At 33.2% G+C, this 26,869-nt stretch overlaps 1 protein-coding gene across 2 annotated transcripts in view; it reads right to left on the bottom strand.

Moving 5' to 3' along the window:
• Nucleotides 1-26,869, bottom strand: part of GABRG1 (gamma-aminobutyric acid type A receptor subunit gamma1) — a 93,144-nt gene that overhangs the window by 43,558 nt on the left and 22,717 nt on the right. For both annotated transcript variants that reach the window (XM_037742655.1, XM_017540344.2), the window contains exon 3: nt 7,274-7,341. In XM_037742655.1, coding sequence (XP_037598583.1) covers nt 7,274-7,341 — 68 coding nt within the window. The remainder of the gene's footprint in view (nt 1-7,273; nt 7,342-26,869) is intronic.

The raw sequence follows: 26,869 nt of genomic DNA, 5'->3' as shown, positions 1-26,869 counted from the left end.
CCATAAATTTATATAAATTAAAAAACCTACAGATTAAAAAATTTGTCCAACACCCTTCATTTCAATCTGAATCATGGAAGCTACTATTTTTCTAAACACTAGCTCTTTATACTAAAATCTATATGAAAATATGTGTGTTTGTGAGTGTAGCGTGTGTATATTACAGGAAATTTTGGTTTTTAACATTCAACTCATATATGTCGTCCTACACAATTTTAAAATGTAATCTCCTAAAATAGCAAAATATATACTGCCTAAATGTGTCTTAGATCATGTTAATATATATATATATATATATATATATATATATATATATATGCTAAATTACTTTTTCTTAGATATGTATGGTTTGGTGTGTTTTCATATTATTAGCAAAGTTACTCTTGTCCGATAAATAAATGTGTAAATAAAGGTGTTAAAAATTAGGAATCATAAGAGTCTTTTTGAATCAGCTATAACATCTGAGATTTGCAGTAGAGAATTGGAACAGCTTGTTAAAGCAAGACCAGAAACCAAGTTTTATTTAAGTACATGTATGATTATCATGAGCTGAAGCAAACTAGATATTTATTCTGTCAGAACATTTCCCACAAACCTACCCAGAGGCCATTTACCAAGCAGTACATTCTACAACATTCTATGTTTACTAACTCACAGAAATCTAAAAAAATTGTAACTAATTCAATACTGTCTACCTTGAGTGTCTACCTTGAAGTGTCAAAAAATTCAGAACATTTTTGAATTTGTTTTCTAATAATTCATTACCAAATATTTGCAACATTAAATGAATTTTTAAAAGTAATTAAGTAAAATAACATAATATAACAAATAGAAAAACATAATGTTATAAAACAGTGAACTTAATAAAGCATTGGTAAAACTATGTACATAAAGTTTTGGTCATAACAACGGTGACCACTAGATATAATATTTCAGGATTTTTTTTTGTATCTATTTATTTCAGATTAGTATGTATTTCTTTTATAATGAAAACTTTTTATGGAAAATGTTTTTAGAAGAAAATAGCGTTAGGATCACCATTTACAATTTAAAATATGTATAGGTTCATACACAGTCTTTTTCCTGCTTTTTCCCTTCTGCTTGGTCTTATTTGCATTTTTAGTCATCTTTCCTGTTAGTTTTTATGCTCTCCTGAAGAAAGGATGACATATATTTTCCAAAATCTTTTTTAATAGTAAGTCAATTTTCACCATAATAAATTATAAATAAACATATGACAAACAAACAAGACAATGAAATATATATGTGTGTATATATATATACACACACACACATATATATATATATATATAATGTGTGTTTGAATTAAGAAATAAAATTATTTTGATAGTTTTTAGATATTCTAAGCTTAATTTAATTTCCTTATACTAGGAACTTTCACTTAATATTTATGAAGCAAATGAACACACTGGATAAAAGAAACAGGGATGAAAATGATTTTTATTTATTTCTAACATTTAATTTTATAACTGCAAATGTTGAATCAAAAGTAACTATTTTATTATTTTAAATTAAGATCTAAGAAAAAATAGATTTTATATTATATAGTGACAAAAATGTTAATATGGAGAAACAAAGTAATTAAAACAATAGTGATAGGCTTTAAAATACTGCACACACCAAGAAAATAAACTTATAATAGATTTAAAAAATATAAATGTGTTTCTTTAAGTACTGCAATTCATCTAAGAAGACTAATACCATTTTTCCCACCATTAACATATGCAGGTCAGCTATCACAATAGCAAACAAAATCTTATTCCCAAGCGTTTGCTATTTCATAATTCTTCAAGCTAATCTGCTTGGCAAGAATTGATTCTTTCCAGTTAATGTAGTAAAATGAATACAAAGGGTTTCTTTGATATGTGGAAATTATAGCTAAAGGTTTTATCTTCTAAAACTAGAAGCCCAGAAACATAGAAAGGAGAGAGGGAGACAAGGTGGGAGGGAACAAAAGAAAGGCAAGAAAGAGATCAACCTATGGAATATTAGAACCAATTGCATGAACCACCCACGAAATCTGTGTTTCTTGCAATGGAATAAATTATATTGAAAGAATATCTCTATGAGCGCCAGGTTTATCCATATGCTTAGAATGCTTAAATACAAGTTATATCTTGAGAGCTTATTATCAAAAGAACCTGGTAAGATAAAGAGGCTTACTTACAAATCAATTCTCACCCTTTTCAAACAGCCTATTAAGCTACACTCCTCCTCACCTTCCACATTAAGGTTTGATATTTGGCCATTTCACTTAACTAAATGAAAAAAATTATTACTAAGAAAAAACTCCCTTATTTACATTTTATAATACATAATGGTTGTGACTTCTGTAACTCCATATACATTGTTATTTAAAAAAGATTTTTTTTCTTTTGTAGAGAATAGATTGTCCTTTTCTGTTAAAAAAAAAAAAAGATGCTGAATATGGGCATTTCTGTTACATATTTCTGCACAGGCCAGAAAGAAAGCACTCTGTCATTCGCTAAGTTTGCCTAATCTTTGCGTACTCCTCACCCCCTTGTAGTCAAGGCAGTTATTTTCAAGTATAGCCTAGGTGACCTCCTAGTTTCTTTTTAAATTGTCATCTTCATAGCTGGTGCCCTTGTTCCTCATCCTTGTCTCCATTACTAAGACCAATCAGAATTTCCAGCAGGAAGATTCTATTCAGTTTCAGAAGTATATTTTAGGACTGTGTGACATATCACTCTTCCAATAAGAAAATATTTAAATTAAGTTCTGCAGATGAGAACTGAGATCAAAGTAGTTTTTATTAGTTTTTCCTTGTCCCTTTCTTTCAAAGTTTCCATATTAGTCATCTCTTAATATTGGATTATATAAGGGTATACCAGTTTCTACAATTAAATTCATATCCAAATTACACCTGGAATTTTTAGTTGTAGCTACTTTTGTACTTACTAATCTTATGCTGTAGCTTCCTATTACAGACCCATAATATCATATTGAATTTCTTAGAGCTCTCACTGATTTTGACTTGATTTAAAGAATTGCTATGGCCCTTGAGTGTTGTACTTGCTAATCAGAGGGTAGCCACCATTGTGAGATATTTGCTCAGAAGAGTAAAGATACATAATCTCCCCCAAATCTAAAGAGTTAAGAAGTTATAACTATTTTGTCTAATCTCTAGTAACATGTTCTTGACTTCGATTCTGATTGTGTATTTTTGTTCTGCTCATATTGAAGATAGTTTTACTCAGAGCATATATAAAATTGAACAGCTTCTTTCTGAGTTACTCTATTTTTTCCCCAGTCTTCATTAGTGCATCTGTTTCTCTTTAGGCTGTAAAAAGAAAAGCATATTCCATTGTAGAATAATGGTGTTTTAGACATTATTCAGTAATCTATAGAAATGCCATTTTATGTATCTGAGTTTAAAAAGAAACACCCATTTTGCAGCAAAACAAATTTTGGCTAACTTAACAAAAACAAAGTAATACATTAATTTTGTTCCTTACTAGTAACTTAAATTATATGAGTACTTATAGGGGTGGCACCCTCTTGCTTGCTTAATTATGCTCAATCAGCTTCCTTGATTACACTCACATTCAAAGCAATTTTGCTGATTTTATGAAAAGTAAATTCTAATTTCCCTGCGTTGTTTAGTTAAAATAGTCTTCTAACGTATTTCTTATTCATCCCTAGTACTACAATGCTTTTTCTTTTTTTTAATAAACACTATCAAGTGCTCCATAGGGTTCATTTATTTATTTTTACTTGTTTTAGTACCACTAGTAATTTTATTTAATTAGGTTTTTTTTTTAAAAAATAACACTGTTCAAAGTTAAAAGTGTGTGTAATTTGCCGCACTGGGGAAAGTAAATCTTTAATACCATGAATTTTTTATATAGGAAGATCATCATAGAAGCCTGTTGGTAGCCATTCTTGTCAAAGTGTTTCCAGAATACTAATAAGTACTTGAATCTTGTTTCTCTTTACTTTAATGACCATATTTTTATTTAATGCATTCATGCAAATTAAAAACAAAAACCCCAAAGAAAAAATGTACAATTCAAGAAAATGCAGACTTTCCCACATGCTCAAACAGGCTTATTTTCTCTAGGCATTGGTTACTTAGAAACTAAACATTACAATATTCTACTAAAAAATAATTAACATTTTAGTAACAAATGTATTACTTTATGAAATCTGATATTTGCATATTATTAAAAATATAACCTATTACACATGTATATTAAAATGTTTCTGTTTGCAAAACCAACTAATTCTATAGTAATATGTTTTGGATAGCACTAATACTAAAAAGACTTGTTGAAACTTTCTCTTCACTTGGTTTCCTCGGCAGTTTTGTCATTTTCTTGCCAACCTTGATGTGTCATTTACTGTCTCAGCTTCATCTTTCAGGTCCTTAAATACATGTGTTCCCTAAGGTCTGCTATTCATTTCTTTTTTCTTCTGTCTTCACTTTAAAGCTGGTTCCCCCATCTCACAGAGGTTTAGCATTCTGGACAAAGACTTGGCCCCAGCCTCTACTTTTCCCTGAATATTAGCCCCTAATTTAAGGCTATCTTCTAGGTCAGTCTAATGGAACATTCCTTCATCCTCTCAAATTCAATTTGGCCACAGTCAGTTCATATTTGCTTGCACTAAGGTGACAAAGATGTCACTTCTGGTGTGGCTAAAACACTATCACTACAATAATCAGTGCAGACAACCGTAAAAGTTGACGAATCATATGAAGATTACATCGAGTAAGAGAAAAACTGAGTGTGACTGTCAGACCAGAGGAGTAAGCATATACAGGCAACTGATAGGCAAATTATAAAGGTCCATCAGCTATAAAGTGGCAAAGCCTGTAATAAAGAGAGTATCTGACTGTTTTAATATTGAATAAATAAAATGAATAAGAAAATCAGCCAAGTATTTGAGAATTATCTTTGAATGTCTTATGGGCTTAAATGTGTTACCCCTTAAATTCAAATGTTGAAGACTTAATCCCAAGAACTTCAGAAGGTGACTATATTCAAAGGCAAGGCCTTTAAAGTCAAATGCAGCTTTTAAGGTGGGCCCTAATATAATATGACTTGTGATAAGAAGAGACAAGTTGAATACAAAACAAGACACCAGGAATTCATGAGCACAGAGAAAACACCATCTGAGGACACTGTGAGAAAGTGGCTTTCTGCAAGGCAATGAGATAGACCTAAAATGAAACCAAACCAGCCAACAGTTTGACCTTAGACTTCCAGCCTCTGTAACTGTAAGGAATAGATTGTTGTCATTTAAGACACCCCGTTTGTGCTACTTTGTTGTGGCAACCCTAGAGGACTGACACCAAAGGCAAAAGCAAAGGAGAGGAGAAGAGGACATTATTGAATGCATTCAATGGAACCCAGTAGTTTGACTCACACAATGGAATTATCAGTGTTTGGAACGGAGCATCGTGAAGTCTTTTTTTTTTTTTTAATAATTCCTGCTACTTATATTAGTGTTGTTAATTCTGTTCTTCATTAGTAATAAAACACAAAGAATTAATATCACACTTGCTTAATTTTTATTCTAAATGATCCTGTCTTGATATTTTCTGATATTCTCTTTCCCTCCCTTATTGCTTGTATTCTCTCCTCTACTTTCTCTATCCCCATACTCTTATCTCATCTTCTCTTAAGCCAAGTTTCTCAAAATAGTAGTCTATAAAATTAACTCTACATTCTCACTCATTCCCTAGCACCCGGAAACCAGCACATGACTACATGACTATCCCTGCAGGAAACATATATATTCTCAGGGCTCTATGGCAGAAATGTTTGGGCATGAGACCAGCTTTGAGGATGAAAGAGGGATGTATAATCCAGCTGTTATCCCTCTTTGCCTTCACCATTCCAACTGAATCTCTTCTAACAAAGATCATCACCACCACCTATGTGCCAATGCCAGTGATCACGATTTAAATCATTTTTATTGTATTCACTTGTCCACTTGTACTTCATTATCATACCCCTCTCCTTTATCCTCTTTACTCTCTCACATTTTATAATATCATATTCTCTCATTTCTTCTCCTACCCCTCTGACTTTTCTGAATATGTCCCCTTTCTGTGCTTCCCTTTCTACCAACTGTATTTTATATACATTCATCTCATTACACCATCTGGTCCTCAGATCTGTGATCTTCTTAATCTGAGTCTTCTCTTAGATCATCTCACACATTCTTGATGCCGTAAGCTGTACTATACGCTGTTTGTCTCCTTTCCTTTTCTCGTCTACAACTATATTCTATACTAACATCTTCCCTGATAGCAGGTCTCTAAGGCAAAATGCTGCTGGACAGCTCCTCCTGAATGCACCATGAGCACTTGGGACACAGAGGCCTAAGTTGTATTCCTACATCTGATAATGACTCTACCATTTTAAAGCCTCTTCATCTCTATACCTGGGAGTCAGCTTACACAAAATTAATAAGTCACCAAATTCTCAAAAAATTACTGAATTTTTAAACAATATATTATTGTCACCTCCAACTAGATTGCAACTGCAGTAGGTAAGACCTCGAAGATCTATTGTCCAGACTAATACAATAACCTGTAACGGGTCTCTGTAACCCTAATTTGGACTCTTACTTCCATCTTCTATACTTCTATAAGAGTAATGTATTAAAAATATAAATCCACATTTGACGCTCCTCTGATAAAATGTTTCCAGTTATTTCTCTTATCCCAAATAATACAATTCATACATAATACAATTTACAAGCTTCCTATTATGGTGGCTTACAAAACTGTCCTAGTAAGACCCTTAAATATCCCTTTTTCCTCAATTCCTTACTTTGCACTTGATATTTCAGTAACATCAAATTGCTAGAATTGCCCCTGATCTTATCAGGCTGTTTCCTTTCTCCGTGACTTTGTGCATGCTGCTTTCTCTGTTAGTAAGTCCCTTTCCTACCCTGATTGACTACTTTCCCCTCAGGCTTTCTGATTTTTTTTCTTTCCAGATTTCCTTAGGGACCTCTTCTTGGTGGACAAGATGATAATTTGTTAGGCACTTGCATGGTTCTATCAAACACAGCACATTGGAATAATGAAATACAAATTCTTAAATACAGGTATATTTTAGCTCCAGTTGCCAATACTTGGCCCAAAGTAATTGTATATGTTCATCTGAATTACTTCAGAATTAACTATCAAAATTTACTCACATCCCAATTCTATTTTAGAGGTACACAGTTGAGAAATCTCTATGGCAGATAATGATTTTTAATATTTCTTACTCACCATATTAATTGGATCAACTGGTCCAATGCTATTTACATAAACATCAGTTTCAATTACTGTGGGCCTCACTGCAAAATATCAACAAAAAGAATGGTCATATATATGATTAGACATTGCTATAAATAATTCTTAGTTTTAAAGAAATCATAGTAACTAATAATATGTTATCATTTTAGTAATAAATCATCCTTTATTATTAGATGTAGAAACTTGCCATTACAAAAACCTTTTCAGTTTACAAATCAATCACAGATATTTTCAGTTTACAAATCAATCACAGATAATATTGTATATTATCACAATATACAGATAAAGCACATGAAATAATGCAGAAAAATGACCTTGTAGATTGAAAGTTTCTTTGTTATTGTGGCATGTTTTTAGTCATACATCCTCAGTTATCATTCTCAAACTTCATCTGTTTTTCCTTTATGACCTAGTACTTATCACTCATAATCACGATGCTGTGATTGACCAAGTAAAATGTACTTATTCTTTTAATACACACCCAAGTCTGCCAGGCTGAATATCTATTCCATCTCTGTCTCCTGGTGTTGGCATTTTTCAATCTGACAGAGCCCTGAAGCTTTCAAACTTCAGTGAAAAACTTGAAGCATTTTGCAAAACAATCTCTATCAAAGTTTAGAACAATATTTTTACCCCTTGCAGTTAAAAATACACAATAAAACACACAACACTCACATAGTTTGCTTTTCCTTAAGCAAAGATTTTATTATATGGCATACATATTTAATAACACAGATTTAATTGTATTACACAAAACTATGTGTCTAGACCTACACAGGACTTGAAAATGCAATTCCATTGCTAGCCATCAATTAGATATCTATATAAAATAGGTCATATGATTTTTAGAAGGATTTACAATTTAATATAGGCTGACTTCTGAGATGAGTTGCTTTAACTGTTTCCAATTTGTTTCTGACTAGCTATGAATTGTAGTCAACACATATAAAATTAAGCTAACTATACTTAGATTCACAGAATGACTTTTATGAAAGTCAATTATCAACAAGACAATAGATTTATTTGTTCCATTTGTAGATATATTTATTACCACTTATAAGTAATTATAACTGATATAAACAATGTATCACTCTTATATAATGAGATTTCTTTTCAGTTAAACTGATAAATCAGCAAACACTGAGCACTTACTTTTTTTTCACATACTCAAAGCTGAACACTGTCTACATTGCGAGGGAAATTGTTCCTGGGACAATTACATTTATAGGATAAATGTTTTCTACATTTACAATGTCAAAGGTTATAGGTATAAGTTAGTTCTCCTTGTTTTTTGACATCAACATTTCTTAACCAATTATAAGATAAACATATATGTTCAAAAACTATTAACTCTGGCATTTTGCTATGAATTAATAGAAACGGAGACACCAAAGTATTTTATGATCAGCATACAGCAAGTGCACCCGGGATGAGCCAAAAGAAGAGTCATAATAGTAAGCTTAACATAGGACATTGCTACTAATAGAGAATATACTTAGTTGATAATTGTTAAATATGTATTTGAAAGCTATGAATGTTTTTGTGTTATTCTGTACCCCATTTTGTACACTTGAGATGCTATTTAATCTGACCCTTGAATCTGCAGCACCAAAACACAAAGAAGAATAAACCCCAAGCTAGACTAAAATATATCATATAAATTTTGAAACCACAGCTGGTGACATGCTTTAAAATATAATTAGGAAAAAAAACCCAGAAATCTGTAATCGCTTCTTAATAATGACTCATTGTTGCCTTGATTCATACTACGAACATTACTTATGGGTTTACTTAAAATACAGGCTTCTTGGAAATGGACTAAGTACTCTTTCTTAGCACTATGATTTTCTCAATCCAAAGTGCATTCAATTGCAAGATGTAAGTGATGTTCAAAAACTAAAATTTCATATTTTAATTTAAAACTAGAAAAATGAAACTAACAGAAAATTGTCATTCTAGACTCTAAATAATGTCTTGAAAGTAAGCACAGACTAAGTTTAATTCAACAATACACACGGAGATCATGACTTCTTTCTTTGCAATAGCATAATGATGCATAAGAAAACCATGTACTGCCATGGCATATCACACACACACACACACACACACACACACACACTCACACACACACACATATGTATGTATGTATGTATGTATGTATATATAAGCAGGTAGAGATGACAATGGATTATTTTTGCAAGATTTCTTTCTGTGCTGTTATTCTAAGCATTTTGCTTTAAGTTGCTCAACAGGATATATGTAGATATTCTCCCTGTGGGAGCCAGTATATAGAAACGATAGAAGTTCAGGACAATTTAAAGAACATCCAGAAAATAGAAATAGGAAGAAAAATTTAAAAATTTAAAAAGAAAAAAAAGCAGTGTGATCAATAAAGCTTTCACATTCAGATTCCAAGTAACAAAGGCAAAATTTAAGAGAGCCAATTGTAGAGGTGAGTAATTGGTGTATCAATGAGAAAATATAAGCTACAGTGGATTTTAAAAATATTTTCTTTATAATTGATTTTAACCATGCTTTCTTGGACACACTATTCTAATTTCACTAAGATATCTCTAGCAGATTATGTAGCTCTTTAGTCGCTTTTGTATATTAAAATTAATTTAGGTGAATTAAAACTCTAATTCTGGAGAGTTTTATACACTTTTTCATTGTCACAGAATATGCATTAAGAAAGAGAAACAGCCCACTGATTCAGATATTGCAGTTATCTCACATACATTCTTTTTCTTTATTTTATGTTATATAAATTTTATTTCAAATTTAAATATTTCATTGAGCCAAGTATATTATTGTTTGTAAATAATATAGGCACAATACCTATATTATTTACAAGAAGGAACACAACCACCTAGTGTGAGCACTCTTATACAATTAACTGCTTTTGGGTTCTCTTCTGTCCTTGCCCATACACAAATGTATTTTTACCAAGCTGTACTCAAATTTCTATGAAGATTTCCTTTTTTGTGTGAAAGCAAGTTTTGTTTTTGTTTTTGTTTTTGTTTTTAAGAAAGCAAAGCAATAAAAGAATGGTTACTCCATAGGCAGAACAGCTTCTATAGGATTTTCTGAAAGTTTATTCCAGGGAGTCAACTGTTTTTGTCTGCAAAAATTTGCTTCTCGTAAAGGTACCAACTCTTTCATTCAACCAATACATTCATAAGACATATGAGTGTATATTTTTTTTCTTGTAATATCCTTGTCTGGTTTAGCTATCAGGGTCTTGCTAGTTTAGTAAAATGAGTGTAGTATCACTCTTTCTCTATTTTTCAAAAGAATTTGTGTAAGATTTATATTAGTTCTTTTTTATATATTTGGTGAAAATCACTAGCGAAGCAGCAAAAATGTAATATTATTTCTAAACTGAATAATCCTTCTTTGAATATATTATTAAGACAATTGGGAAGGGGGCAGAGTATTCACTGGCAGTAACATAACAATATTATCTTTCCGGTATCATGCTTATATAATTTGAAATAATATATTCTCTTACCTCAACAAAGTTAAAATAGAAGTCCATAACAAATGAAGATATCTTTAAAAATCCCAAAATATTTAGAAATTAAGTAACATTTAAAAAATAATCCATGAATCAGGAAAAAATCAGGAGGAAATCAATTTTTCAAAAATAAACAAAAAGGAAAATTATGTTTCAGGCTATAAAACTGACAAAAATAAAAGAAAATCTTGATCTAGTTAATAGCCTACAGTTACTAAATGTTTTGGGCTTATAAACGTGTCCTACAAAAGGAAACTCCAGCCCCATATCACATATAGACTTTAAAATAACTATGATTAACATGTTCCAGTTTCTCTAGACTATACAGCAGAGGTCCTTGAACCACAGACAGATGTCACGCTTGAGTTAAGATACTTTTTCTGAGGCCTTATTTAACAAGGGAATGTCAAACACCACTTGAAAATCAACCTTCCCAGAAAACCAAATGTATCCCAGGTTACATGTGGATATATATGGATGAAAAGGTGATGGGCTGGCAAGATAGCCTAATAGGAATAGCTCCAGTCTTGCAGCTCCTAGTGAGATCAACACCGAAGGTGGGTGATTTCTGCATTTCCAACTGAAGTGTCCAGCTTGTCTCATTGGGTCTGATTAGACACTGGGTGCAGCCCATGGAGGGCAAGCTGAAGCAGGGTGGGGCATTGTCTCACTTGGGAAGTTCAAGGGATTGAGGAACTCCCTCCCCTAGCCAAGAAAAGCCCTGAGGGACTGTGCCATGAAGGACGGTGCATTCCAGCCCAGATACCAGGTTTATCCACAGTCTTCACAATCCTAACATCAGGAGATTCCCTGGGGTGCCTATGCCACCAGGGCCCTGGGTTTCAAGTACAAAACTGGGTGGCCACTTGGGTAGACAGCAAACTAGCTGCAAAAGTGTTGATTCACATCCCAGTGGTGCCTGGAACACCAATGAGACAGAACTGTTCACTGCCCTGGAAAAGGGGCTGAAGCCAGGGAGTCAATTGGTCTAGCTCAGCACATCCCCCCCCACACACACACACAGAGCTCAGCAAGCTAAGATCCACTGGCTTGAAATACTTGCTTCCAGAACAGCAGTCTGAAGTCGACCTGGGATGCTCAAGCTGGTGGTGGGAGAGGGGCCAGCATTACTGAGGCTTGAGTAGGCAATCTTCCCCTCACAGTATACACAGAGCCACCTGGAAGTTAGAACTGGGTGAGGCCCATTGCAGTTCAGCAAAGCCACTGTAGCCAGACTGCCTCTCTAGAGTCCTACTCTCTGGGCAGGGCATCTCTGAAAAAAGGCAGAAGCCCCAGTCAGGGGCTTATAGATAAAACTCTCATGTCCCTGGGACAGAGCACCTGGGGCATAGGGCAGCTATGGGTGCAGCTTCAGCAGACTTAAACACTCCTGCCTGCCAGCTCTGAAGAGAGCAGTGGATTTCCCAGCACAGCACTTCTTGAGCTCTGCTAAGGGACAGACTGCCTCCCGAAGTGGATCCCTGACCACCATGCCCCTCTGACTGGGAGACACCTCATACAGGAGAGCTCCAGCTGGTATCTGGTAGGTGCCTCTCTAGGATGAAGCTCGCTGAGAAAGGAACAGTCCTCAATATTTGCTGTTCTGCAGCCTCTGCTTGTGATACCAAGGTGAACAGGGCCTGGAGTGGACCCAAAGGAAACTCCAGCAGCATTGCAGCAGAGGGGCCTTATTGTTAGAAGGAAAACTATCAAACACAAAGGAATAGCATCAACATCAACAAAAAGGACATCCACCCAGAAACCCCATCCTAAGGTTACTAACCTCCAAGACCAAAGGTAGATAATAAATCCATGAAGTTGAGGAAAAACCAGCAAAAAAAGGCTAAAAATTCCAAAAACTAGAACATCTCTTCTCCAAAGGATCACAATTCCTCACCAGCATGGGAATAAAATAGTGGAGAATGAGTTTGATGAATTTTCAAAAGTAGGCTTAAGAAGGTGAGTAATAACAAAATCCTCTGAGCTAAAGGAATGTGTTCTAACCCAAAGCAAGGAAGCTAAGAACTTGAAAAAAGTTTAGAGAAATTGCTAACTAGAATAACCAGTTTAGAAAAGAACATAAATGACCTGATGAAAATGAAAAATACAGCATGAGAACTTCATGAAAAATACACAAGTAATAGCCAAAACAATCAAGCAGAAGAAAGGATATTAGAGGCTGAAGATCAACTTAATGAAATAAAGCATGTAGACAAGATTAGAGAAAAAAGAATAAAAAGGAACGAGCAAAGCCTCTAAGAAATATGGGACTATGTGAAAAGACCAAATCTACATTTGACTGAAAGTGATGGGGAGAAGGGAACCAAGATAGAAAACACTCTTCATGTTATTATCCAGGAGAACTTCCCCAACCTAGCAAGACAGGCCAACATTTAAATTCAGGAAATATGGTGAACATCACCCCCAAGAGGAACCCCAAGACACATAATCGTCAGATTCACCAAGGTTGAAATGAAGGAAAAAATGTTAAGGGCAGCCACAGAGAAAGGTCAGGTTACCAACAAAAAGAAACCCATCTAACAATGTATCTCTCTGCAGAAACCCTGCAAGCCAGAAGAAAGTGGGTGCTAATATTCAACATTCTTAGAATTTTCAGCCCAGAATTCCATATCCAACCAAACTAAGTTTCATAAGCAAAGGAAAAATAAAATCTTTCACAGAGAAGCAAACCCTGAGAGATTTTGTCAACACCAGGCCCATCTTGCAAGAACCCCTGAAGGAAGCACTAAAATTGGAAAGAAATATCTGATACCAGCCATTCCAAAACATACCAAATTGTAAAGACCATTGACACTATAAAGAAACTGCATCAACGAATGGGCAAAATAACCAGCTAGCATCATAATGACAAGATCAAATTTACACTACATTTAAGGTTCACATTACATTTAAGGTTAATACTGATATTAACTTTAAATGTAAAGGGGGTACATGCCACAATTGAAAGACACAGACAGGCAAATTGGATAAAGAGTCAAGACCCATCAGTGTGCTGTATTCAGGAGACCCAACTCATGTACAAAGATACACATGGGCTCAAAATAAAGGGATAGAGAAATATTTACCAAGCAAATGGAAAGCAAAAAAATAAAAAAGCAGGATTTGCAAATCCTAGTCTCTGATAAAACAGAGTGTAAACCAACCAAGAGCAAAAAGGCCAAAGAATGGCATTAAATAATGATAAAGGGATCAATGCAACAAGAAGAGCTAATTATCCTAAATATATATACACCCAATACAGGAGAACCCAAATTCATAAAGCAAGTTCTTAGAGACCTACAAAGAGACTTAGATTCCAACACAAAAATAATGGGAGACTTTAACACCCCAATTTCAATATTAGACTGACCAACAAGACAGAAAATTAACAAGGATATTAAGGAGTTGAACTGAGCTCTGGACCAAGCAGACCTAAGACATTTACAGAACTCTCCCCTCCAAACCAACAGAATATAAATTCTTCTCAGCACCACGTTGCACACTAACATAACAATTAAAATTGTTACCAATATCACAATTAAAAGAACTAGAGAAGCAAGAGCAAACAAATTAAAAAGCCAGCAGAAGACAAGAAACAACTAAGATCAGAGCTGAACTGAAGGAGATAGAGACAGGAAAGACCCTTCAAAAAAATACCAATGAACCCAGGAGCTGGTTTTCTGAAAAGACAAACAAAATAGATAGACCACTAGCCAGACTAAAAGAAGAAGAGAGAGAAGAATCAAATAGTTGCAATAGAAAGTGATAAAGGGGAGATCACCACTGTTCCCACAGAAATAAAACTACCATCAGACAATACTATAAACACCTCTACACACAAAAAAACTAGAAAATCTAGAAGAAATGGATAAATTCCTGGACACATACATCCTCCCAATACTAAACCAGAAAGAAGTTGAATCACTGAATAGGCCAATAATGAGTTCTGAAATTGAGGCAATTATTAATAGCCTACCAACCAATAAAGCCCCGGACCAGATAGATTAACAGCCAAATTCTATCAGAGGTACAGAGAAGAGCTGGTACCATTGCTACTAAAACTATTCCAAACAATAGAAAAAGAGGGACTTCTTACTAACTCATATTGTGAGGCCAGCATCATCCTGATACCAAAACTGGCAGAGACACAATAAAGAAAGAAAATTTCAGGCACATATCCCTGATGAACATTGATGCAAAAATCCTCAGTAAAATACTGGCAAACTGAATCCAGCAACACATTAAAAAGCTTATCCAACATGATCAAGTCAGCTTTATCCCTGGGATGCAAGGCTGGTTCAACATATGCAAATCAATAAATGTAATCCATTACATAAACAGAACCACTGACAAAAAAAAACATGATTATCTCAATAGATGCAGGAAAGGCCTTTGAAAAAAATTCAACATCCTTTCATGCTAAAACTCTCAAAAAACTAGGTATTGATGGAAAATTATCTCAAAATAATAAGAGTTATTTCTGACAAACCCACATCCAAAATCATGCGGAATGGGCAAAAGCTGGAAGCATTCCCTTTGAAATCAGGCACAAGTCAAAGACGCCCTCTCTACCCACTCCTATTCAACATAGTATTGGAAGTTCTGGCCAGTGCAATCAGGCAAGAGAAAGAAATAAAGTGTATTCAAATAGGAAGAGAGGAAGTCAAATTGTCTTTGCAGGTGACATGATTGTATGTTTAGAAAACCCCATTGCCTCAACCCAAAATCTCCTAAAGCTGATAAGCAACTTCAGGGAAGTCTCAGTATAAAAATTAATGTACAAAAATCACAACCATTTCTGTATACCAGTAATAGAAAAACAGAGAGCCAAATCATAAGTGAACTCTCATTCACAGTAGCTACAAAGAGAATAAAAGACCAGAATACAACTTACAAGGGATGTGAAAGACCTCTTCAAGGAGAACTACAAACTACTGCTCAAGAAAATAAGAGATTACATAAACAAATGGAAAACCATTCCATGCTTATGGATAGGAAGAATCAATATCGGGAAAATGCTATACTGCTCAAAATAATTTATAGATTCAATGCTATCTCCATCAAGATACCATTCATTTTCATCATGGAATTAGAAAAAACTACTTAAAATTTCATATGGAATCAGAAAGAGCCTGTACAGCCAAGACAATCTTAAGCAAAAAGATCAAAGATGGAGTCATCACACTACCTGATTTCAAACTATAATACAAGGTTACAGTAACAAAAACAGCATGGTACTGGTACCAAACTGATACATAGACCAACAGAACAGAACAGAACTGAGTCCTCAGAAAGAGCGCCACACATCTACAACAATCTGATCTTTGACAAACCTGACAAAAACAAGGAAAAGGGAAATGATTCCCAATTTAATAAATGATGTTCACAAAACTGGCTGGCCATATGCAGGAAACTGAAATGGATCCCTTCCTTACACCTTGTACAAAAATTAACACAAGTATTATGCATTAAATACTTAAATATAAGATGTAAAACCATAAGAACCATAGAAGGAAATCTAGGCAATAATATTCAGGACATAGGCATCAACAAAGATTTCATGACTAAAACACCAAAAGCAATGGCATCAAAAGCCAAAATTGACAAATAGAATCTAATTAAATAAGAGCTTCTGCACAGCAAAAGAAACCATCATCAGCGTGAGCAGGAAACCTACAGAAGAGGAGAAAGTTTTTGCAATTTATCCATCTGACAAAGGGTTAATAATCCAGACTCTATAAGGATTTTATACAAATTTACAAGGAAAAAACAACCCTATCAAAAAGTGAGCAAAGGATATTAACAGACACTTATCAAAAAAAGACATTTATGTGGCCAACAAATATGTGAAAAAAGCTCATCATCACTGGTCACTAGAGAAATGTAAATCAAAACCACAGTGAGATACCATCTCACACCAGTTAGAATGACAATCATTAAAAAGTCAGGAAACAAGAGATGCTAGAGAGAAAGTGGAGAAATAGCAATGGTTTTACACTCTTCGTGGGAGTGTAAATTAGTTCCATTATTGTGGAAGACAGTGTGGCAATTCCTCACGGATCTAGAACCAGAAATACCATTTGACCCAGAAACCCCATTACTAGCTGTATATCCAAAGGATATAAATTATTCTACTATAAAGACACATGCACATATATGTTTATTGCAGCACTGTTCACAATAGCAAAGACTTGGAATCAACCCAAATGCCCATCAATAATAGGCTAAATAAAGAAAGTGTGGCACATATACACCATGGGATACTATGTAGCCACAAAGTAAATGAGTTCATATTCTTTGCAGGGACATGGATGAAGCTGGAAACCATCATTCTCAGAAAACTAACACAGGAACAGAAAACCAAACACTACATGTTCTCTTATTCACAAGTACGAGTTAAACAATGAGAACAAATGGACACAGGGAGGAAAACATCACATACCAGGGGCTGTTGGTGGGTGTGGAACTAGGAGAGGGATAGCATTAGGAAAAATACCTAATATAGATGACAGGTTGATGGGTGCAGCAAGCCACCATGGTATGTGTATACCTATGTAACAAACCTGCACTTTCTGCACATGTATCCCAGAACTTAAAGTATAATAATAATAAAAAAATAATGTCAGAAAAAAAAAGAATAGGTACATAGGCATGAGTAGTTTCTTAAGGCTGTGCTGTCTGATATCATAGCCAGCAGAAACATGGCAGTTTAAATTTAAATAGAAATTAATTGCATTTAAAGAAATAAAAATTTTCTTAACCACGCTAATCACATTTCAAGCACAGAACAGCCACTTGTGGCTAGTGCTTACAAAAATGGGTAATGTGTAACAAGATTTCTATCATTTCAGTACATTTTACTGAACAGTGTTTACCAGTGGTTCTCAATGAGAATGGCATGTCCTCTGTAAATTATTTTGAAAATTTCTGGGTAGCTGTTTGTGTTCATCACAAAAATTGAGATTGCTAGTAATAATTTTTAGTGGATGAAGTCCTTGAATTTCATAAAACAGTCACATACAATGAAAAACTGTCACACATTTAACAAGATTTTAAATATCCTGTCTAGCATTTATATACGTAAAACAGTATGCCTTATAGTCTGTTAGACTATAAGATTAGAAGATTCTAATCTGAAATTAGAAGATCAGATTGTTTTACATGTAAACACCAAGTATTTTTGTGTTTGCCAAGAATTCCTGAATTTTTCCAGAATTCACTGTTACATAAAACACAGGAAGATTGTATTCATTTTGTTCTGATATTTACAAGATATTGTACACCATTTTAGATAGCCATATCACCAATTACTATGTTACTGGTAGCACTAGAGTCACTGATAAGACACACTTATATCTCTTGACTTACATGGGTTTTCCAGTATACAGTCATCTGTGTATAAATGCAAGCATCTGGCAGCTTCGTCTTTTCTTTCAGTGTAGTTAAATCTGAGCATTTTCATATAGAATACAAAATATTTCATTATAAATTACTTTTCGCACCTTACAATACAGGTGTCATATAGTATATGTTCCACTATACAATACACACACACCATATATCTATATTTAAATGGTGTGTGTGTGTGTATACATATAATATATATATATATATATATATATATATATATATATATACATATATATATATATTTTTTTTTTCCCAAGAATATCTCAGGAAAATTGAAGGCTGTTTTTTCTTTTTTTTTTTTTTTTTTTTTGAGAAAGAAAGAGAGAAAGAAAGAAGGCTGGTTTTTCATTCTCTACTTTAGGCAGCAGACTTGGCAACCTGCTCTTGCTCCCACAGCTGATCGGGCAGAAGGAAAGAGAGAAGTGATAGGACTTAAAGAATAAAGGGCAGAGGAAGAGCTGCACACCTACTCTTTAGCACTTTTAGGATATTTTATTTTCCTGTGGGTATAAAGCAAGTCAAGAAAACAACTTGGTTAGCAGCATCTCACACGTTTTTTTTGACTTTAAGACAGTTGTGCATCAGCAGCACATATCTTCAAACAATACTGCTAATGAAAGGAGTTAAGGCAGGTGGAAGATAGAGAAAAACATCCAGATTTCCCAAGCTGGGGAAGTGAGCCATGTAAAATGCCTATGAAAAACAACAAAAATTATTTATATCTTCTAACCATAAAAGTCATTATTTATATGTCTACCCCTTAACTTACACCTAAGGCCAGTTGGTGTTAGCCCAAAAAGAAGTAACAATTAACAAGACCAAGGTTGCAAATATGTTGAGTTAAAAACACATAGACAAGTTTTCTTCATATCTTCCCTACTTCCCCATCACTAGAAACATAGAAAAGGTAGAGATGGAATAAAACAACAGGCCACACTACTCTAACCATCCTCTGACCCCCACAGTGTCTCTCTAGCGGTGCCTGTCTGCCCTGTGTCTCAGGATAGGATGTCTTTTAATCTGAACATTAAATTTTTATACTAAGTTGAACTCTTTTAATAACTGAAACTGGAAAGTCATAGAATCTACTTGAAAAGTTCTTAAGAAGTAGTAAAATAGTCTGGGCTTGGTGACTTAACACCAGCGATCCCAGTATTTTGGGAGGCTTGGGCAGGCAGATTGCTGAGCTCAGTAGTTTGAGACCAGCCTGGGCAACATGGTGAAACCATGTCTACCACAAAAAATACAAATATTAGCTGGGTGAGGTGTTGCATGCTTGTAGTCCCAGTTCTCAGTAGGCTGAGGTGAGAGGATCAGCTAAGCCCCAGGAGTTTGAGGCTTCAGTGAGCTGTGATCACGCCACTGCACTCAAGCCTAGATGACAGCCTGAGACCCTGTCTCAAAACCAAACCAAAACAAAACAAAAAAGTAAAATAATATTTATCATAAAGCAATAGAAGCTTAACTAGATGAACAAAACTTTTTTATGTTAATTCTCCATTAAGTTCGGAAGACCTCAGTAAGTTGGTAATATACGTTTTCATAGCATCACCAAAGAAAAAGGGTACAAAGATGTATTTTGGAAAGAAAGGAATGCATACAAAAAGTACTTCAATAATTAAGCCACCTATGATGTATACTCAGATGCACAGAAATTATTGCTACTAAGCATGATACAGTTATGAAGGTATCCAGGACACATTTAACCTAATGTATTAAACATGGTGATAATATCACAAGTGTCTATAAAATTTGAACATTCACATCTTGATCTGAAATAAATGTACTTAAAATGCAAAATTCATGGAGTAGGACAACTGTAGAAATAACCACACATGGACTAAAAAAGACTATATACAATGGATTCTATTCTCCAAATACCTGATAAATATTAAGAGAACCTAGTTTATATTTTAGGCATTGATTTAGCAATTAGGAATACAGTGATTTACAGTTTTAAGGAACATACATTAGAGAAAACAGACAAAAAGTATTAGTAAAGTATGAGGAGTAAAACAGAAATACAGACTTCTGATGCTTCCTTCGTTGTTTAATTGATATCAAAATACACATTCCAATAAAGACAACTATAAAATTTATTTTTTAATAAACACCCACAGATGGTGAAGAAAACAGAGCTACTAAGATAGCCAGGATTTGATGTAAAAATTTCCTGAAAAGAATGAAAATGAGGTGAGTTCTACATTATTCTTTGGCCTTTTTTTCCCCTTGATATATTTGCTGTTTGACAGATCACCAATTGACTGAACAAAACAGAGCAGCTCAGAGCTTTTAGCTGTCGTATTTGGCTGGAAAGACAAAACTTGGCATTAAGGGCTATTAGGACAGCTAGGACTTGCCTGGAACACACACACACACACACACACACACACACACACACACACACACACGGCATCTAATTGGGCATTCTACATGTGATTTTCCCTTAAGGCATTTGCTGATTCCTAAATCATAGATATGTGATTCTGACAAACCAAATGCAGGCAGCTCCTAAGCATCTAAGGCACCACGAATATTTTAGGGATGCCTGGCAAGCCAAGGAGAGGGGTTCCTGGTATAAACCTCAGGTTGTCACTCTAGACATCTCAAATGGTTGTGTCTTGGGCAAAAGAAAAGTTTTACCAAGGGACTTATAGTTCTGAGTAAATGACAGTGATTTCTTTACTCAGTCTGACTACTGAAACGAAATTAACTCTTCTCCAGAAGAAAATAATGTCATGTAGAATCTCCATTATTTTTCACATACCCTACTCACATTTAACACAAAATTAAGAAACATTCCATGAAATAGAACCAAATCATCTTAAACCAAGAGATACAATGCAAAAGAAAATTTTAAAAAGTTACACAAGTGATCAAGACATCGTAGTTAGCAAAGATTTTAAAATAACTTGTATTCACATGTATAAGAATATAGATGAAATAATGGCAAATATTTTAGAATACCTGAAATTGACTTAAAAATCAGGGGTAAATACTACAGGTAAAAAATATTGAACTGGAAACAAGGTAGGTAATAATGAGCAGATTGAAACACAAATAGAGAACAAAAAAAATATAGAAGAAAGTATGAGATGTAGTGACATGGCAGAGGTCAAACATACCTGCAATTGGAGTTGCAGAGAAATTGAGACAGAAGAAAAATGTCTGAAGAAATATAGGCCAAGAATTTCAAAAGCAGCTAAGTTTCAACCCACAGATTCAAGAGGCCCTGTAAACTCCTCAATATAAATCTCAAAACAAAACAAATCTAAGAACACTAAAATAAAATGGTAGAAAATCAAAGACTAAGGAAATGTTAAAATTATCCATAGATAAAATAAGTTTTATCTTCAAAATAGCAACATTAATGTTGAAATGTGACTCTGCCACAGAATAGTAAAAGTCAGGAGAAATTGAATGATATTTATGAAGTTTGGAAAGGAAATAACAGAGTTTCCCTATCTATTGGAAATATCATTCAAAAAGAAGGCAATACAAAATAATTTTCATATAAAACTGAAGTACTTCATTTGGAGAGACTTGTACCAAAAGAAATACTACAGAGAAAATATTTTTAAATGCAAATAGAGTATTTGAGAAAGGAAATAACACCAGAAAGGATGTCATTGTTTTATGTTAATTGCTTTTAAACACTTTAAAACAATAATAATCAAATAAATATAGAATAACATATAAGGACATAGTAGCAAAATGGCACTGTAGTTTATCAAAAAGTCGAAATTGCTTTAAATTATGATAAAGTTACTGATTTATGTTTAAATCTATTAAAGTAAAATGCATGTTTTATTCACTAAAATTTATAAATAAATGTGTATACAATGCAATAATGGATAAAATAACACTGCGCATATCTAATTAATTAAAAAAGTAAAGAATAGAGAAAATATAAGCACTAGAGAACAAATTAAATAGATTAACAAAACAAAACAATAGAAAGGTAGATTTAACACAAAATATTTAATAATTACCTTAACCATATCTGCATTAATCACTTCATTTAAAAGAAAATAATTATCAGACTTGAATATTAGGAAACAGAAACTATATATATATATTTTTTTTTCTAAAAGAAATTATTTAACAAAGAACACAAAAAAACTGAAAATTAAAGGACGAAAAACGATATTAAAAAGTCAAATCATAACCCAAAGAAAGCAAATATAGATATATAATACCAATCAAATTAAATGTTATAGAAAAATGTGTTTTACAGTGCAGAATTATTATTTCCTAATAATAAAACTGCTATTCAGCAGAAGCTGTACAATCCCAAAGAAAATGTGGTACATATATGCAACCGAGTACTATTCAGCCACAAAAAAAGCATAAGATTCTGTCATTTGCAACAACATGAATGGAACTGGAAGACATTATGTTAAGTGAAATAAGCCAGGCACAGAAAAGCAAACTTCACATGTTCTCACTCATGTGTAGGAGTTAAAAATCAAAACAATTGAACTCATAGAGGTAGAATAGAATGATGGTTACCAGAGAGTAGTGAGGTGGGGGAGTGGGAATATTTAGTGGGTATAAAAATATAGTCAGAATAAATAAGATCTATTATTTGATAGTATAAGAGGGTGATTACAATAAATAATAATATGCATTTAAAATATAATCTAAAGAGTTTAACTTGAATGTTTGTACCAAAAATAAATGATAGATACTTGAGGTGAATACCCCATTTATCCTGATATGATTATTACACATTTTATGCATACATCAAAATGTCTCATGTACCTCATAAGTATGTACATCCACTATGTACCCATAAAAATTAAAAGTAAAACATTTATTTAAAAAGGAGACATAACAATCCTAAATTTGTGTGTACCTAAAACAGTTTCAAATGTATAAAGCAAAAACTTACTGGACTAAAAAAATTTTAAAAGGCTAAGTAAATGATTATAGTTAGAGAATTTTAACACACCTCTTTCAGTAGCTGTAGAGATTATTTGAAGAACAAGAATCATAAATCTGACTCGAATATGTTCTCACACACAGATTAAATCAATGTATATACCAATAACAAAAACATACCTGGAACACAGGCTGATTTTTGAAATTAAACAATATTCACAAACTACTCCATGTGATAAAGAAGGAATTACAAAGGAATAAATTGTAAAACTCTAAAGCAGTACATGAGAAAATTTCCATAAATGTCCTATGTCTTTATCTCCCAATATTTCCTTCGAAAATGTATAAAAAACCAAAAAAGGGAAAAACAAAAGTAATCAAAAATTCAGTCCTCTGCATAACTTAAAGACAAAAAATACCCACATTTCAAAATGACCATGAAAGTTAAACAAACAAACAAAACCCCAAATACCAAATCATGGAAAGAAATCTCTCAAATATTGTCTCACTTCTACTCTAAGGCAACACTTTCTGATGGATACAGCAGCCTGAAATAGGCTCTGTAGAAGACAGAAGGGAGGTCAGTGGTGGGCCTAAAGTAGTTGCCCAAGACCACTAGAGAAAATAAGTGTACCATTAATATGAAAGAATTTAAGAATGTATTTGGAGAGCAGCACAAGAACTAAGAGGAAATGGATCTATAAGTATCTGCGATGTGAAAGAGCGATGTTCAAAATAGGTTGTTTTTGGGCCAAGAAAAATGTCAAAAACAAAAACAGAAGTGAGCTTAAGAAACTGTACAGTGACAAGGAAAAGTCAAGGGGAGTACTTTGTGCTTCTACAAGGAAAAGAAAAATCAATTAAACGGAAGTAATAGAATTTCTCCCCACCACAAAATAAATATACTCCAACACCACAATCAAATACAAAGTATCTGAATTTTATAATCATGACATTAAAATATACCAATAAGCTAAGAATCTTGTAAAATGCCCACAAACCACAAAATAAAAAAGACAAAAGAATTATTGCAGAAATAAGATATCAATATCCAATACAGCTCAATTGTGGAAAATTTTCACCCAAAATAATAAGCAGAAGAAACTGTAAGAAAATACTCCCTACAGTTAAGTATATTCAAACAAAAATTTAGGAATAAGAAAAAATCATCTTGAATAAAACAATTTGGAAACTAAGCAAGATAAATTCATTCAACACACACACACACACACACACACACACACACACACACAAGCAGGAAGAAATAAATAAAAATTGTTTGGACTTTAAAAAAGAGCAGAAAAAGTCAAAATTATGGTGATCACCAATAAATCCACTAAAACAGCTTAATGATAGGCAGGAAAAAATGAAGAGAATACAAAAGATATTAACAGAAGTCAGAATGTCAAAGAGAATATCATGCAAATACAAGGCAGGCAAAGCGTGACTAACATACCTACAGTGGGAATTCATGAAGAAGAAAATCAACAATGTAACAGAACAAATATTCAATTTTATATTCCTAAATAAATACATACATAAGTAAATAAATTTTCTGAAGGTTGAAAGAAAGCTTGAAATTACATTTTGAAAGAAATATATCAGTGTCCAGAAAAGAGATTACCCAAATTCAACAACTCTATAACATTTACTAAGAAAAGAATTCAGTGGAAAGCTTTTTAAATAAATCCAAATGGCCTGTAGGAGAAAAAAAAACAAGATTAAATAAATTACAAGGGCTGAATAATAGACTGGCATTAGACTTTTCAAAAATAACACACAAAGCAAGTTACCAGTTATGATTAGGCTATTAATGTGAAAACTCAATGAAAAAATATATATAAACTGAGGATTTTGTATGTAGCCACTACATCCTTCAAATTTCCAATCAAAAAATTTTTACATATAACAACTTTCTGAAAATCTACTCAAGAAAGATATGACTAAAATAACTTTAGCAAAATATACCAATGATGAGAATTCTTTTATTATTATTTAACTTGTATCTTAGGTTCCAGGGTACATGTGAAGGTTTGTTACATAGGTAAACTGTTGTCACAGGGGTTTGTTGTAGAGATTATTTTATCACCCAGGTATGAAGCCTTTTTCACTCCTCTCCCCCTTCCCACCATCAAGTAGACTGGAGTGTCTCTTGTTCCCTTCTTTGTGTTCATGAATTCTCATCATTTAGCTCCCACTTATAGGTGAGAATGGATGGGATTTGGTTTTGTGTTCCTGTGTTAGTTTCCTAAAAATAGTAGCCTCTAGCATATGTTGCTAGAGCCTAAAGACTAAAATAAAGGTTGGGAAAATGGTGTTAAACAAATTTACAAATATTATATGTTGTGACAAAGCAGAAAATATGTAATTAAAAATAATAAAACTAAGGAGAAGGAAAAAAAGAAATAGAAAAATCTCATTGATTGATGTATAGACAGTATGTGGGGGTTAAATAGTAGCAATAACAACTGAGAATCCTGAGTAAGGGTCAATAAATGGAAGACTAAGGCTATTAAGATACAAGTACAAGAGTAAAACTAGAACAAAAACATGAAACTTCCAAAATACTAAAATAAAACAAACATTAATTAAATGCAAGAAGTTCACTGCTCAAATAGATACATAACAAATACTACTAATATACAATGCCAGAGTTCAGCATAAAATTCACACTTTTGTTTCTTTTTCCTTTCAGAATTCAGTTTCTTAAGCACGCTTCTCTCTAGCTTTCTGACATTTTTCTCTAAACAGAAAAAACTTGTTTTGAAGACTGTGTTTTCACATCACACATATTGTAGACATGCAGAGAAAGAAGAAGCTCTAGCAAAATAAGGAGAAGGTAACCAAAAAAGTGCCTTTAAAAAAGATGTTTAAGCAAACATCATACCTACCAGTGAAACAGGGATTGCTTTTCCTGATATCAGGAACAATTTGAGTTATTCAACGTTATACTCTAGTCTTACCCAGTGCAACATGGCAAGAAAAAGTATAATTTTGGAAATGAGAATATAAAATATTCATTATTGTGAAAATGGTCATTATTCTCTGTCTTATAAAAACCCAAGAGAATCTAAAAATAAACAATTAAAATTGATAAACAAATTTAGCAAGGCTTCCAAGAACAGAGTAAAAAGTCTTTTATATTTCTCGATATTGGTAATACAAATCAAAAAATAACTTTAAAAAGATGAATTTATACTTGCACCAGAAACTCCAAATAGAAAAAAATTAAATCTAACACAACACATGCAATATTAATTTATGGAAAACATTAATAAAAAGTAAATATATAAATAGAAGAATATATGATGTTATCATGAATTTGGTATGGTAAAAATTGAATTTGTTAAAAATTTCAATTTCCATATATTAATTGATGACTAAGGAAATATATGATTTATAATTTTTTTGTTTTAAGGAATCATAGGGAAAAGTTACAATTTAATTAAATTTTAAAATTTATGCATAACTGCCAAAGACCAAAAATAATGTTGGAGAAGTACAAAGCTGATTACCTGTACTAAATATACTATGAAGAGTTATAATTCTATATTAATTAGAACAGCCTGGCATTTGCCCAAAATTGGAACTCTGACTTATCTTTCAAATATTAGCCCTTTTATGACGTATTGCTCAGTCTTTTAGACAGTTTTATCAAAACTTTGTCAGATACTGTAGCAGCTGGAAAATAATTACATAATTTATTTTTCTTTTTTTCTTATTTCAGACTGTGAACTCCTCAAAACATTAGTGACCAT

The sequence above is a fragment of the Cebus imitator genome, unplaced genomic scaffold, assembly GCF_001604975.1.
Source record: "Cebus imitator isolate Cc_AM_T3 unplaced genomic scaffold, Cebus_imitator-1.0 Scaffold124, whole genome shotgun sequence".
NCBI lineage: Eukaryota > Metazoa > Chordata > Mammalia > Primates > Cebidae > Cebus > Cebus imitator.
This window is presented reverse-complemented; position numbering and strand designations above follow the sequence as displayed.